The sequence below is a fragment of the Heteronotia binoei genome, chromosome 8 (genome assembly GCF_032191835.1).
Source record: "Heteronotia binoei isolate CCM8104 ecotype False Entrance Well chromosome 8, APGP_CSIRO_Hbin_v1, whole genome shotgun sequence".
Classification (NCBI taxonomy): Eukaryota; Metazoa; Chordata; class Lepidosauria; order Squamata; family Gekkonidae; genus Heteronotia; species Heteronotia binoei.
The window spans coordinates 25392791-25408818 of record NC_083230.1 but is presented as its reverse complement, the minus strand read 5'-3'; the positions used below and the strand labels follow the sequence as shown (position 1 = coordinate 25408818).

Here is a 16028-nt window from a genome sequence, read left to right as displayed (position 1 = left end):
AAGGAAGGAAGGAAGGAAGGAAGACAGGGGAAAAGACTGACTGACAGAAAGGGAGGGAGAAAGGAACGAAGGAAGACAGAAAAAGATTGACTGACAGAGAGAGAGAGAAGGAAGAAAGACAGGGGAAAAGACTGATGAAAGAAAAAGAAAGAAAGAAAGAAAGAAAGAAAGAAAGAAAGAAAGAAGAAAGAAAGAAAGAAAGAAAGAAAGAAAGAAAGAAAGAAAGAAAGAAAGAAAGAAAGAAAGAAAGAAAGAAAGAAAGAAAGAAAGAAAGAAAGAAAGAAAGAAAGAAAGAGGAAGGGAAGGAGAGTTGGAAATAAATATAGAAAAAAGAAGAGAGGAAATAGGAAGGAAGGAAAAGGGAGAGAAAGTGAAAGAAAGGAAGGACAAAAGAAAAGAAAGGAAAAGAAACGGTAGCAACTCACCTTTAAAATTGGTCACTCTCAGTGGGAAATCCAGCCATGGAGCCCTCAACGCCGGTCCGCAGGGCCTCCAGTCTCATGGCCGCCCTTCCCCCTGCCTTCCCCCGCATCACGCCTCCCCTCCCCAGGTCGTGCACCTCCACACCTCCTTCTCCCTCCCTTCCCCACCGCAGGCAGGTCAGTTTCATCTTGATTAAAGCCCCCCGCCCCACCCGATGGCCAAATCGCTCAGAAATTGGCATGGAGCTCATTCCACGCTGGGCCAAGTCGACGACAGCTCAAACAGACCGCAGCCGAAAACAGTGTGTGGCTCCTCCCTCCCCAGCACTTCCTGGATGGGAAGGAAGTGCCAGGAAGGGAGGAGGGAGGAGCCAAGCACCCTTTTCGGCCACAGTCTGTTTGAGCTGCCGCTGGCTGGCCCAGCGTGGAATGAGCTCTGCGCTGATTTCTGATTTCTGAGCAATCAGGGGGGGGGGGGGGAGAAGGGCTTTGCGCAGCATGAAATTGACCTGCCTGAGGTGGGGAAGGCTTGGAGAAGGAGGCGCGGTGGCATGCTACCTGGGGGAGGGAGGCGCGATGCGGGGGGAGGGGCAGCCAGGGGACTGGAGGCTCCACAGACTGGCGTTAAGGTCTCCGCATCCCGGTGCCAGGTCACAACCCTGCCTTTGGGAAACGCTACCATAATGTGCCTCAAAGCAGCCATTTTCTGTAGCAAAACTGACCTGATTCCAGCTTTCCATCTTCTCCAACTCCCTGCAGCCTCTACCTAGGAAAAGTACAGTCTTTCTCTGCAGTGTGGACCAAAGCAGGAGGAAAGCATCCTCAGCAGTGTATAATGACACAGAGTTCATCTTGGAAAGCAGCCATTTTCTCCAGGGGTAGACTGATCAAAGCCACCAAATAATACATTGTCTTTCAGTTTGCAAAAATATATTACAAGGATTGTGTACAACACATAATAAATAATACAATAATAATAGAGGTCAGTGGTGCTAGGGCCTTTTAAAGTAACAGAAATCCCAAGGGGGCCAAAAAACCCCGTCCCCAAATGAATAAGTCCAAACTTGGAAATAGTCCAACTGAAATTCACAAGGTGGGTGCTCCTGAGGACTGTAGCTTCAATGCAGCCACTTTCTTAAAAAGACATCTCTCTAGATTTTGATGATGTTTCAATTCCTTCTTCAGTTTAATGGCTCAATTATTTAGGAACCCCATTCTACATTCTCTAATCATTCTCTAACTGATGTTCACACTGAAATGAGAAGCTTAATGCTGTGATTAGCACCAGTTGTTTTTGACTCTGGGGTGACGTCACATCACGACATTTTCACAGCAGACTTTTTTATGGGGTGGTTTGCCTTCCCCAGTCATCTACACTTCCCCCCCAGCAAGTTGGGTACTAATTTTACCGACCTCAGAAGGTTGGAAGGCTGAGTCAACCTTGAGCCGGCTACCTGAACCCAGCTTCTGCCAGGATTAAACTCAGGTCGTGAGCAGAGCTTAGGACTGCAGTACTGCAGCTTTGCCACGGGGCTCCTCTTATACATGCCCTATGAGATGTTAAGTATAAGGCAGGCTCCTTAACTTAGAATGTTACGGATATTCTACAGGGTTTCTTTACCTTTAAGCCCTGAGGTATGCTTGGGGGTGAGGAAGACTGGACCATCTCATTGTCTCTAGCTAGATTTAGTAGCATTTCTAAAAAGATGGCTGAGGTGAGGCTGGAAAGCAATTGAATTGACTTCCATCCTCCTGCCTGTTCTCTGTCCAGAGAGAAAAAAAAAATTAAATGCAAAATGAAGGTATTTCCTCACAGCCCCAAACCCAAGCCAAACCCTAACATTGCCATCAGCAGAACAGCATGTGAACACACAAAGCTGCTTTATTGAGAGTCAGACTGGATCAAGGTCAGAACTGGATATGTAGACTAAATCACAGTGGCTCTTTGAAGTCCCAGGAAAACAGTTATTTCAGATGATCTACTACATGATTGATTTAAATGGAGATGCCTGGATTCAACCTAGGACTTTCTGCATGCAAAGCAGATGATCTACCACTGAACCACAACCTCTCCCCTGACTTGTCATCCTCATGTATTGTTCCTGGTTAGGTCTTAGCCTAGAGTTCAGCTTGTACCTGGGTTGCTTTAGAGGCCCAACCCACGCTGAGGGCAGGATTGGCAGTGGAAGGGTTCAGAACCAAAGAGGCCCAGAAAATAAATTATCTTATGAAGTCAGCAAACAGGAAAGATGGATCAATCAAACATTAAGGCTAGCAGGACATACTATAGACAAGCAAGCAGTTCCATACAGGTAAAAGTGGGTGAGTGGATGACTCAAGGTGCTTCATAAAGCTGGGATCTCAGGCACAAAGAAGGAACACAGGATTTAGCATTTCCCCTGGGAAATGACTCTGTGTTGTGATGAATTTGCATTTGATCTTATGGATCTCAGATCTGTGACACAGGACCCTAGTAACCATGGGCTAAATTACCTGGCAGGATCAATAAGCCACACCATTTTTAATCCAGTGTATTACCTATTTTCTCAGCATAGCTTCTTCCTCCTTGATACATAAAACAGCAACTTCCCCTCTGCTCCTTTGCTCTGCACAACCATTTGCTTTAATCCGTAAATTACCATCTCCGAGGTCACACAGGTGGATTTTTATAACACAAAGGTTATGATTGTAGGCTTAGTGTTTACTGACTACAATACAAGGTAAACATGAACTGGTTTGAATGTGGAACTTAAAGCCATTTCAGCGGAGCAGCCTGCATGGAACCAGTTTCTGGCTGCTGGTCAGGCGCTGTTTTGCATGTTTATGGAGAAAACAGGAGCAAGAGCTCCCAGTGACAAAGGACAAACCATGTATGCTTTCTCTGTTGTTTTTTTTTTAAATGATTTAAAAAAAAAAATGATTTTCCCATGGACTCTTTTATTTGAAAACCACTGAACTATCTACTATGAGTTCCTAGCCTCTGAAAGACAGGTTAAAACGGATAAAAGGAAGTATTTCTTCACCCAAAGGGTGATTAACATGTGGAATTCACTGCCACAGGAGGTGGTGGCGGCCACAAGCATAGCCACCTTCAAGAGGGGTTTAGATAAAAATATGGCGCACAGGTCCATCAGTGGCTATTAGCCACAGTGTGTGTGTATATATAAAATTTTTTGCCACTGTGTGACACAGAGTGTTGGACTGGATGGACCGTTTGGCCTGATCCAACATGGCTTCTCTTATGTTCTTATGTTCTTAAGATGATTGCTGTTTACCTTCATTCTAAAAAAAGCTATACATGCTGTGTTCATGCACAAGGCTTCACATTATCTTCTAAGAGGAGACCTGGCACGGGCGGTGCAGCATGCCACTGTGCACATGAAGTTTTTAGAAGGAGGAGATGTGGGGGAGCTCCAGGGTATACACAGTACTATGCACATGATGATTTGCTCATCTGTGTGCACTTTGCAGGCTCAGATTTGATTAGTCTCTCCTCTGAAAAAACACCGGGTGACACACAACGCAACCCCTGAGAACTGACAACAGAATCCTTCATGCATTGACCTAAGAGAGCTTGAAACACTAGTTGAGGAGGGATATTACCATTAGGTTCACAGGTTTCGATGCCGTACAAATAGGAAAACCATGCAAAACTGTTGAAGGCTTGTATATTTTTGAGGTCATCAGGAGACGATCCCATGCCAGACTTGAACCTGTGCGAATCCCTATTTTTCATCCTTATTTCCTTGTTTGTAGGAAGAGGTGTAAAAGAACCTATAACAACGAAAGGTTTCTAATGTGGTGTAGTGGTTACACTAACCGTTTTCCCACACAGCTTACCTCGGCGTGATGATTTCCCACCATCTGCTCCACAGAAGCAGGAAGAGCTGCGGCTTTTGCGTCGCTAACGTAAACTGGGTTTTAGCGATTTACATTTGCGACGCAGAAGCCCCGACACTTCCTGCTTCTGCAGAGCAGATGGTGGGAAATCCGAGCAGACGCTGCGCGGTGAAGAGGGATGTCACTCCGAGGTAAGCTGTGTGGGAAACCGGTTACTGACTGGGATCTGGGAGATCCAGGTTTGAATCTCCATTCTGCCATGAATGCTTACTTAGTGACCTTTGAGCAATCACTCTCTTTCAGCCTAACCTACCTCACAGACTTCTTGTGAGCATAAAATGGAGAGAAGAACAATCAAAACCATCTTTGGTCTACATTGTGGAGAAAGGTGGGATAGAAACTAATTAAACAACTAACAAAAATCTTTAGTCACAGCAATTCAGCTATATGATGATGCCTGCAACTGTCTGCCACAATATTCTGCAGCGTAAATAAATTGCACTAACATCCTAACAACAATATCTGCGTCTCTTGTGACATTTTAAAATATGTCCTCATTTCAAATAAGCAGGGCATACTGTCGGATGACTAGACTGACCAGTCGAGGCACCCAACATGGTTCTCTGGAGAGGGCTGAAAAGCAACCAGGTTAATCCAGCATCAAAGAATCAGACATGCTGTAGCACAGCTTCAAGGTGAGAGGAAGCAAATGTGTCTGTGAAAGGAGGAGGAGCTGGTCATTTAAGTAATCCTGTGTTACAGATTCATGCAGCTCCAGTATTCTCCCACGCAGGTAGTGACCAACCTGAGACTTGTGACCCTCAAAACCATTTCCTAACCTATCCCTTGGCTCCCTCACCTGCCCTCTAAGACTAAAAAGCAGACCCAACTGCTGAGTTACACAACAGAGAATAAGCAGACAGAGATCAAGAGCTAGAATTCCTAAGTTGCATGCCCTTAGCGCTACAGAAAATAGCACGAGGGCCATGGTTTCCTTAGGAACAAATCCTAGCAGAATGCAGGCTTCCTTACCTGTCTGTTGACCAGAGAAGCATAGGTGCATGCACCACCGAGAAAATCCCTCTGAACAGCAGGCTGAAGAAGCAGAATACCTGAACCCATGAAACAAGACTGCATGCCATCGTGATCACTGCTGGGTTCGTTCTTGGCTTATTGGCTACAAAAGAAATATTGCCTTTGGAAGTGGAAGAGGCAGGGGGTTTTTTTTATAATCCCAGAAGCATCTGGATTCAGACACGATGTGGGTGGGACTGTTTTATGACAACACAACAAACATTCAGAACTGAACAAGGTCTTACCTGTTTGTAAGTGCTGCAGTACTTTTACAGCATGTGCAGGTCTCAGGTCTCCTGTACCCTTCAGACAATAGCAGCATTTGCCTTAAAGCAAATTGATTTTAGCTGAAGTTAGCGATGAGTTGTCACATTACAATAAAGTACCCCAGTAAATCCTCAGTTTACCTCTAATAAGCAACTGGATCAACATGGTAGCACCGTTGCAATTTTATCTGACTGTTTTATTGTTTTACTGGTTTAACATTGTTATCTTATGTTGTTAGCCGCCTTGAGTCTTCATAGAATGGGCGGCATAGAAGTCTAACGTGATAAACAATAAATAAATAATAATAGATTTCCTATCACTGATGCTTAGAGGAAAGTTCACAGCTAAAGGAAACATAAGAACATAAGAGAAGCCATGTTGGATCAGGCCAATGCCCCATCCAGTCCAACATTCTGTGTCACACAGTGGCCAAAATATATATACCACCTCCTGTGGCAGTGCATTTCACATGTTAATCACCCTTTGGGTGAAGAAGTACTTCCTTTTATTCATTTTAACTTGACTGCTCAGCAATTTCATTGAATGCCCACGAGTTCTTGTATTGTGAGAAAGGGAGAAAAGTACTTCTTTCTCTACTTTCTCCATCCCATGCATAATCTTGTAAACCTCTATCATGTCACCCTGCAGGCGACGTTTTAACCTTTCTTCATAGGGAAAGTGTTCCAAACCTTTAATCATTCTAGTTGCCCTTTTCTGGACTTTTTCCAATGCTGTAATATCCTTTTTGAGGTGCGGTGACCAGAATTGTACACAGTATTCCAAATGAGACTGCACCATCGATTTATACAGGGGCATTATGATACTGGCTGATTTGTTTTCAATTCTCTTCCTAATAATTCCCAGGATGGCGTTGGCCTTTTTTATTGCAGTCGCACACTGTCTTGACATTTTCAGTGAGTTATCTACCATGACCCCAAGATCTCTCTCTTGGTCAGTCTCTGCCAGTTCACACCCCATCAACTTGTATTTGTAGCTGGGATTCTTGGCCCCAATGTGCATTACTTTGCACTTGGCCACACTGAACCTCATCTGCCACGTTGACACCCACTCACTCAGCCTCAACTGATCCCTTTGGAGTGCCTTACAATCCTCTCTGGTTCTCACCACCCTGAACAATTTAGTGTCATCTGCAAACTTGACCACTTCACTGCTTACTCCTAACTCCAAATCATTAATGAACAAGTTAAAGAGCATGGGACTCAGTACTGAGCCCTGCAGCACTTCACTGCTTACCATCCTCCACTGCGAAGACTGCCCATTTATACTCACTCTCTGCTTCCTATTAATTAGCTAGTTTTTTGATCCACAAGAGGACCTGTCTTTTACTCCATGATTCTCAAGCTTACTAAGGAGCCTTTGATGAGGAACTATATCAAAAGCTTTCTGGAAGTCCAGGTAAACAACATCTATTGGGTCCCCTTTGTCCACATGTTTGTTCACCCCCTCAAAGAAGTGTAACAGGTCAGTGAGGCAAGATCTTCCCTTGCAGAACTCCATGCTGAGTCTTCCTCAATAACTTGTGTTCATCAATGTGCCCACTCATTCTGTCCTTGATAATGCTTTCTACCAACTTTCCTGGTATTGAAGTCAGACTGACTGGCCTGTAATTTCCCGGATCACCTCTTGATCTATCTATTAAACAATAACACATAATGGCCATGATATATGGCAGATGAAACTCCAAGACCAGAAGCACTTGATATGCATATATAGTGGACTTGCAAGGCAGAGGGTTAACATAAGCATTCACTGAAAAGTCAACATTCATACATTCAGCATCCCAATGCACTTGAGCCCCTTTTACTAATGTTATTTCACTGCCTGAAGTGAGCATTGCAGAAAATCTTGGATCTCAGTTTCAGAATTTGTCTCATTTCATTTCTGGTTTATTCTTATGTCCCTCTCTTTAATTTCCCCCTCACACATTTCCAAAAACTGATGTCGCACATTCGGGTGTTGGAAAGTTCCAACTGCAGTATATATTTGTACATCACAATTCCTTGTGGGGGAAGAAACGATAAGGCAGCAATTTATATCAGTTCCATGCAAGGGACAGATTTAAGCAGTCTGTAGCACTGATGTGGGATAAAGACATGTCCATTTCGTTTTGGCGGTCAATATTCTCGAGCTGCAGAGGGCTGTGGTGCTGTTGGGGGCATAACGTGTACAAACCAGGGGGAGGCAGTATTCATAAAGTGCACATATTGTTGGCTCATTTTTGCCTACCAGGCACATCTTGTGAAGTAAGAATAGCCTAGGCAAGTCATCGGAAGAGACAGGAAACAGAGCTCAATCAAATAAAGTTCTTCCTATGTTCTGTAGAAACCTTAACATAATAAATGTATTTTAAATGTAGCACTCGTTTCAGAACTGTGCCTCATGTCAGAAAAAAGACCCCGAAATTCAGTGATATACAGACATTGTAATCACCCGTTTGGTTGCCAGGGTGCCTGGAGATTCAACTCACAGCACATCTGCCAGGGAAGCATGGATTCTGTCTACCAGAATGTAGGGGACTTATGTGAGTACTAACAGCCACAGCGTTGCAGCAGCACTCTGTATCTCTGGAGGAGTGCTAGCCAGGAGGACAGATGAGTTTTCAGCCGCTCCGTGCGCGCACCATCTCGGCCGTTGCAGCGGAAGGAGTTGCACCTCCAGGAACGGTCCGGGCAAGCGGCTTCAGCCTTGACCATGAAATCCATGTTGGTAGGCTAACATCAGCCGCAACGGTCTTCCTGCAGTGCCAGACTCCATAACAGCAAAGCAGAGAGGCTCACGTACTCAACAGCTGTCACTTATGCATAAGGCAATCAAGCTTATCTTAGGCTTGATGGGGGAAGGGACCCTCAACTGATCAGGAATGCCTAAGCTTTTGTCCAACGGAACACAAGACAAAAGATGGTGCCAGTAGAGGAGTAAAGACGAGGAAGAACAGCATCACTCAGGGCCATAGTTATTGTATAAATTGGGTGTCACCACAGGTATCAATTTGACTCTCTATTGTCACCTATAGATAAGTTTGATAGCTTGCTAATCACTTCCACCTCAATAATCTCACCCATTCTTTACCCTAATGGTCACCCTGGAGCCTCCCCCTTTTGCCCATTGCTACTTGGAAGCCCAATCAGGTAACCAGGGCCAGGTCCACTCATTGGCCAGGTATGGATATCCAATCAGGTGTCCCTAATAAACTGGCCATTGGCCACCGCATAAGTCCAGCCCTTATGGTCATTGCGGAGCCTCCCCTTTTCTGAGGTTACATACCAGCTGACCACCTGTCATCTGCCCCTGCACCTCCTACCCCCTAAGGGCTCAAAGTAGTCCTTATAACCTCTGACCCAACTCCCCACAGGTGTGCATCTAGCAGTACCCATTCCTGCTGTTTAGATACATCCCCGATTCCTGATCAGTTGAGGGTCCCTTCCCCATCTCCCTAGTTTGTGCCATTGGAACCTTCCTCAAAGACTACGATCGGTAATTATCACCCTGTTTGTCCATCCTTATGTTACCTCTATATATTTCTCTCTATTTTTATTAGGTCTGTCTGTATGTTATATGTATCTATTATCTTGTATGTGTGTTCTATATTTTTCTGTAATAAAATCATAATTGTTTTACTTAATTAGTGTCCTATGTAAATTTAGCGAGAATTTCTGGAAGTGGAATCCTGTATACATAGATTCTAGATCTTTTGAGCCAAAGTTGCCCACCTGTCAATTCCCAACCTCTTTGGAGGGCATTTTGGCTTACACTCAGGGCAATCCTTTTGATTATGTTTTGTAGTTACAGAAAAGATAAAATATCCCATTCATTTAATCAGTTCAGTTTCCCACATCTGTATTGTATTTCTTTTCATAAATTGTCCTTTCCTTTTGAATGTGTTCTGCCTGTGAGGTGAGACTGCTCATGCAAGAAGGTTTGATCACCACATTGTAAACAGGTCTTGCAGGTGTTGATTAAAAACTTCATCTCTGGGACTTAGCGAGGTAAATTTGCGGCCACCAGACCCTAGCTAGCTATTTCTTCTCTAGGGTAGGGAAAGGCTGCTAACGGGGAAGGGACAGTACATAGGAGCTGGTCCGTAATCTCCCACTTTTTAGCTGGATGGGAACTTTCCAAGCTCACCCACTCTTGTTCAGACAATTAATGGTACTGACACATGAAACAGAGTACAGAGAATTATTGTTTGTATAGAATTACACCTGTTTACAGCATTTACATTTTTCAAGGTTGCTTTAGAGATAAACACAGAAAAGGAAACAACCGGATACAGATACATAAACAGTTTAGGTATAGACAAATAAACAGAAATTCTAATTTTTGTTCCACATTTGTGACAGTTTGCTGGGGTTGTAAAACAGGATCTGAGCTCTAACACTTTAGATTGCCATTGGGTGTTGACTTGATTAAATGGCTCTCCATCAACAAAAGCCGTCCATTTAAATAACAAGAACAGAAAGATTCTAGCCTAGTTTTTTCCATAATGTGAAACGGGATTCTTTCCATTCAAGAGTACTGTTATGTGAGCCCTTTTTCTCAAGCAGTATAGCCCAAATGCCAGTTTATTTATTTTATGCAGTCTTGTGATTAGTTGGGCAGACTTTTAAAAGATGTTCTTATAGGGATTGCAGAGACTGTGATTTAAATACAAGACTGGCACAAAGGAGGGAAGTATGCTTCTTCCCTTGCCATAAATTGCCACCCAAGATCTACTTTTACCCTCTCTGAGGAAAACAGACTGGTTCTTTTAAGAAAAGTAGCTTGAGGATTGTGATTTGAGAAGGAAACAGGAGTTACAATTAAATTGTCCTCTTCCATCATGCAAATGTTCCCCTTTAAACAGCAGCCTCTGGAACAACAACTTGCTGGTTTGGTGTCAGGGGGTGTGGCCTAATATGCAAATGAGTTCCTGCTGGGCTTTTTCTACAAAAAAAGCCATGACATCTGTATTTTTAAAAAAGAAAATAAACTTTTGGGGAAATAATCAGGGGATTTGACTTAATGTTGTTGTTCCACCCTTGTTACTAGGCTTGAAGTCCTAAATACAAACATCTGTTTGGAACCACAACAAGCTACAATTTCCTCATAGAATCATAGAGTTGGAAGGGACCTCTAGGGTCATCTAGTCTAACCCCGTGCACAATGAAGAAAACTCAAAAACACCTCCCCCTAAATTCACAAGATCTTCATTGCTGTCAGATGGCCATCTAGCCTCTGTTTAAAAACCTCCAAGGAAGGAGAGCCCACCACCTCCCAAGAAAGTCTGTTCCACTGAGGAATCACTCTAACGGTCAGGAAGTTCTTCCTAATGTTGAGCTGGAAATTCTTTTGATTTAATTTCAACCCACTGGTTCTGGTCCTACCTTCCGGGGCTACAGAAAACAATTCCACACCATCCTCTAGATGACAGCCCTTCAAGTACTTGAAAATGGTGATCATATCACCTCTCAATCGCTTCTTCTCCAGGCTAAACATCCCCAACTCCTTCAACCTTTCCTCATAGGACTTGGTCTCCAGACCCCTCACTATCTTCATCACCCTCCTCTGGACCCATTCCAGCTTGTCTATATCCTTCTTAAAATGTGGTGTCCAAAACTGAACACAATACTCCAGGTGAGGTCTTACCAGAGCAGAGTAAAGCGATACCATCACATCACGTGATCTGGACACTATACTTCTGTTGATACAGCCCAAAATTGCATTTGCCTTTTTAGCCACCGCATCACACTGTTGACTCATGTTCAGCATATGATCCACTAAGACCCCTAGATCCTTTTTGCACATACTACTGCTAAGACAAGTCTCCCCCATTCTATAACCATGCATTGGATTTTTCCTACCTAAATGCAGAACTTTACATTTATCCCTGTTAAAATTCATTTTATTGGTTTTAGCCCAGTTTTCCAGCCTGTCAAGGTCATCCTGTATCCTGTTTCTGTCTTCTTCTGTGTTTGCAACCCCTCCCAATTTAGTATCATCTGCAAATTTAATAAGCATACCCTCTATTCCTTCATTCAAATCATTGATAAAGATGTTGAACAAAACAGGTCCCAGGATAGATCCCTGAGGCACTCCACTTGTCACTCCTCTCCAAGAGGATGAGGAACCATTCACAAGCACTCTTTGGGTGCGATCTGTCAACCAGTTACAGATCCACCTAATGGTAACAGGATCCAAACCACATTTTACCAACTTGTCAACAAAGATAGTATGTGGAACCTTATCAAAAGCCTTACTGAAATCAAGATAAACGATGTCTACAGCATTCCCCCGATCCAGCAAGGTAGTCACTTTCTCAAAAAAAGAGATCAGGTTAGTCTGACGTGACTTGTTCTTGAGAAAACCACGCTGGCTCTTAGTAATCACATCCATTCTTTCTAAATGTTCCAGGACCCACTGTTTGATGATTTGTTCTAAAACTTTTTCAGGTATAGACATCAAGCTGACGGGTTGGCAGTTACCCGGATCCTCTTTTTTCCCCTTCTTGAAGATGGGGACAACATTCGCCCGCCTCCAATCTTCTGGCACCTCTCTTGTTCTCCAAGAATTTTCAAAAATAATAGCCAGAGGCTCAGAAATTACATCTGCAAGCTCTTTTAGAACCCTTAGATGCAGTTCATCTGGCCCTGAGGATTTAGTTTCATTTAAAGAAATTAGGTGTTTATGTACTACCCCTACGCTGATCCTAGATTGGAACTTCATACCCTCCTTATATGTTTTATTTTTGCCATGTTGCGCACCATTTTTTTATTTTTAAACATATACAAATCCAAATACCAGTAACAATGACCATAAAATAATTACTTATATATAGATGGGGATACACTGTGTACATAAATGTATATTTATGTAGGTATATAAATGCGCATGTAGAAATTAACCAAAGCAAAAAATAAGGGGTGGGGAAGGAAGGTAGGGGTAAGTAAGAGAAAAGTATATAAAATCTAATATCACAGTTCACTAACCAGGTTCTGCATTAACAGGTTGGGATAAGCAATCTTATCCCATGGTTAGTTTCTGACCATCAACACCAATCCAAAAGAAGATACTCAGTTTTTCAAGAGGACACATTTGGATGAAGAATCTTGCTTTGGGATTCTTGGTGAATGAGGACTGGTGTCACTAGTAAATTTGTGACCAGCTGTTAAGAAAGCTAGCTTTGAGGATGGCCCCTCCCAGTACACTATCAATAACTGAAGGGGCAGGAAAATAACAGTAATAGATTTTGCTTAAGGTCAAGACACAGATGACCCTTGCAACTGGTGGGACAGTTAATTCTGGAACAAAGTTTACAGTGATTAAAGGAACAAATGGGTGTGAGCTATTTCTTTGTCCACCATTGTTTCTGGGGAGATGAATCACCAGAATGCTCTCATTGGAATATCTGGGCCAGTTTTAATTTATAGATAGGAAGAGTCTCCAAATTAGCTAAAAATGGAAGTTCTTCGTCACTGTTTATAAGCTGCATATGTTTTTCAAACTTTCAAAGTTCATGACTGGTGCACACGACACACAACAGAAGTTTGAAATTGTCTGGGCTGATGTTCTTTTACATAAAACTCTTTTGGGGATTGAAATGCATCTCCCAGCTGCAGAAGTGTTTATGTTTCTGATGTAAATTATTTGTCTATTAAAAGCTGTCAACGCCATATTCATGTGATACCAAGGATAAATTTAGTTCTGTAAATTGGGATAAATGGGGCATTGCTGCAAAGGTGGAAAAATTATAGATATTTGCATCTCAGATTTCTGAAGAGATGGTTTTGAGAAGATGCACAATTATGCTAGAATCACAGGGAATACATAGTTCAATAGTTGAGACTGAGATACATAATACCGGTCTTCCTATTAAAAAACCAGTGTTTATGACAAAACAGGGAAAGCACATATTTGCTTTTGAGATTCCCTTTGCAAATTATTTTAAATTTTAGTTTTCAAAAATACTTTTTAAACTCTATGGAACATTAAAAGTATATACAACCTAGGAATTCTGGCATCCTAGTAAACTTGCTTGTAGACCACTATTTAATAAGCAGTTGTGTTCATCGTTGTTTAGCAACAAAGTTTTCCAAAACATCAGCTCAGAGCGGCTCACAATCTCCTTTACCTTCCTCCCCCACAACAGACACCCTGTGAGGTGGGTGGGGCTGAGAGGGCTCTCACAGCAGCTGCCCTTTCAAGGACAACCTCTGCCAGAGCTATGGCTGACCCAAGGCCATGCCAGCAGGTGCAAGTGGAGGAGTGGGAAATCAAACCCGGTTCTCCCAGATAAGAGTCCGCACACTTAACCACTACACCAAACTGGCTCTCCTAGATCTGGGGTGGAATCTGATTGGCCATCCATCAGCAGATAGAACTGGGTGTCATCTGCATATTGGTGACAACCCAGCCCAAAACCTCCAGTAATCTGGGCAAGGGGGCACATATAGATGTTAAACATCATTGGCAAGAGAATATCTCCCTGAGGTACACCACATTCAAACTGGTGATGCATCGAGGTCTGCTCACTAAGAGCCACCCTTTGTCCCCGACCGCAGAGGAAGGAGAAAAACCACTGTAAGGCAGCCCCCTGAACTCCAATGTCGGTAAGGTGGTGGGTCATTAGATCATAATTGACCGTGTCAAACGCTGCTGAATGATAGTAACAGCAGTGCTAACCTGCCTTGATTCAGGAGCCTTCTGAGGTCATCTGCGAGGGCAATCAAAACAGTTTCCATCCCATGACCAGGGCGAAAGCCAGACTGGAAGGGATCGAAGACTGATATCTCCTCCAGGAAAGCTTGAAACTGCTCTGCCATCGCTTTCTCAACTACCTTGCCCAGAAATGGAAGATTTGAAACTGGGTGGTAATTGGCCAGGACCATATGGTCCAAGAATGGCTTCTTTAAAAGCAGACGCACCACTGCCTCTTTGAGCCTAACCGGGAATGTCCCTGATGACAGGGACAGATTAATACTCATTCTACCAATCTCTAAAGGATGGAAGGCTGAGTGAACCTTGAGCTAGCTACCTGAATCCAGCTTCCACTAGGATCGAGCTCAGGTTGCAAGCAGAGCTTAGACTGCAGTACTGCAGCTTACCATTTTACGCCGCTGGGTTCCTTTGTGTTGTGGAAAATTTTGGCTGGTCCCCTTATAAAAACAACCCATGAAAGGTCTAAGTCATTCTATACTACACTTAAAATCACTTGATGCATATAAGCCTGTAGATTTAGCTGTTAGGATAGAATCTAGGTCAGAAAGAGAGTTTATTTGAGGAGAATTTTAGAGGGGGGAAAGTATTTTGTCAAGAAAGATGCTTGTCTGACCGAAGTGGGAAAAATCAGATAAGAAAAAAGTTCTCATCAGACGTTATTTGAGATTCAGATAGAGATGAACATTGGCCAATATGGGTAACCATCTGTACTTGCAGGTGGTGAGAAAACTGTCAGATTGATCTGGGAAAAGAGATATTAATCAGAGATAAGTTCTTATGGTAGAATCCATATAAACCTTAGAAATTTCCCAAAGTGTTGCTGCCCACTTAGAAAGCCAACGGGCTGTTCTGGGGAGGTTAGCTGAAAGCTCGGTTAAAGATTTTTAACAAAAGATTGAGTTGATAGTATTTAGAGATCTCTAACAAAGATTGAGAATATAGAATCATAGCTGCTATGCTTAATCAAATTTAGAATCTTGAAGGTATAAGATTGTGTAAGATTTCCTATCTAAAGAAATAGAGTGTGTAAGCCTACTAAAATTGGAAATTATTTTAACGATATAAGAATGTAGAAGGGTTCTGACTATTAGAGCATCATGTGTGAGTTTGCTATCTGTTTTGCTTCTTTTATATATAGCCTAAACATGTTGTCTTGAGAGAACACTGGAGAAAAATAAAGTTTATCTGTTGTTTATGAAAAAGTCTCTGTGTCCCAGGCACTAGATCCTTTGAGAAGCAGGATGTTTTTGGGAGTATGGTAAGTGTAAGGTTTATGGATTATATAAAAAAAGAAAATTCCCCAGCACTTTGTCGGTGACAGACCTGCAAACATCCGTAAATGAACCCCCAGTTCTGATGCTGTGCATATTCATGGCATAGTCCCTCTGAATTTCTTAGTTCCCTTGGAAGCTTGACCCTGTTTGCCAAAGAAGGAAGATGACCTATTCTCTCTGGCCTGGGATCACATCTGTCAAAAAACTTCCACCAAAAATGTTTAGGACCACTGAAAGAGACTGTTGCCACTTAAGCTTTTGTTGCTGGGACCACATCCCAGTATCTGGCGCTGTTCACATTGATCAGGTCAGAAGCCCAGGAGTTCGCTGCTCTAATGAAGGGAGAACATGTCCATGCTCCTGTTGAAAAGTAAATAATTTTAACTTTGTACATTTTAGAGCTTTGGTGTCCACGCTAAGTGAAAATCACCTGTTC

At 42.9% G+C, this 16028-nt stretch overlaps 1 protein-coding gene across 1 annotated transcript in view; it reads right to left on the bottom strand.

Moving 5' to 3' along the window:
* The window catches only part of LOC132575859 (V-type proton ATPase subunit S1-like), a 96133-nt gene extending 90658 nt beyond the window's left edge, over nucleotides 1-5475 (bottom strand). Inside the window, exon 1 of the mRNA XM_060244546.1 lies at nucleotides 5295-5475. Within this exon, the coding sequence (XP_060100529.1) occupies nucleotides 5295-5404 (110 nt within the window). The 5' untranslated portion in view covers nucleotides 5405-5475. The remainder of the gene's footprint in view (nucleotides 1-5294) is intronic.
* Between the last annotated feature and the right edge of the window lie 10553 nt (nucleotides 5476-16028).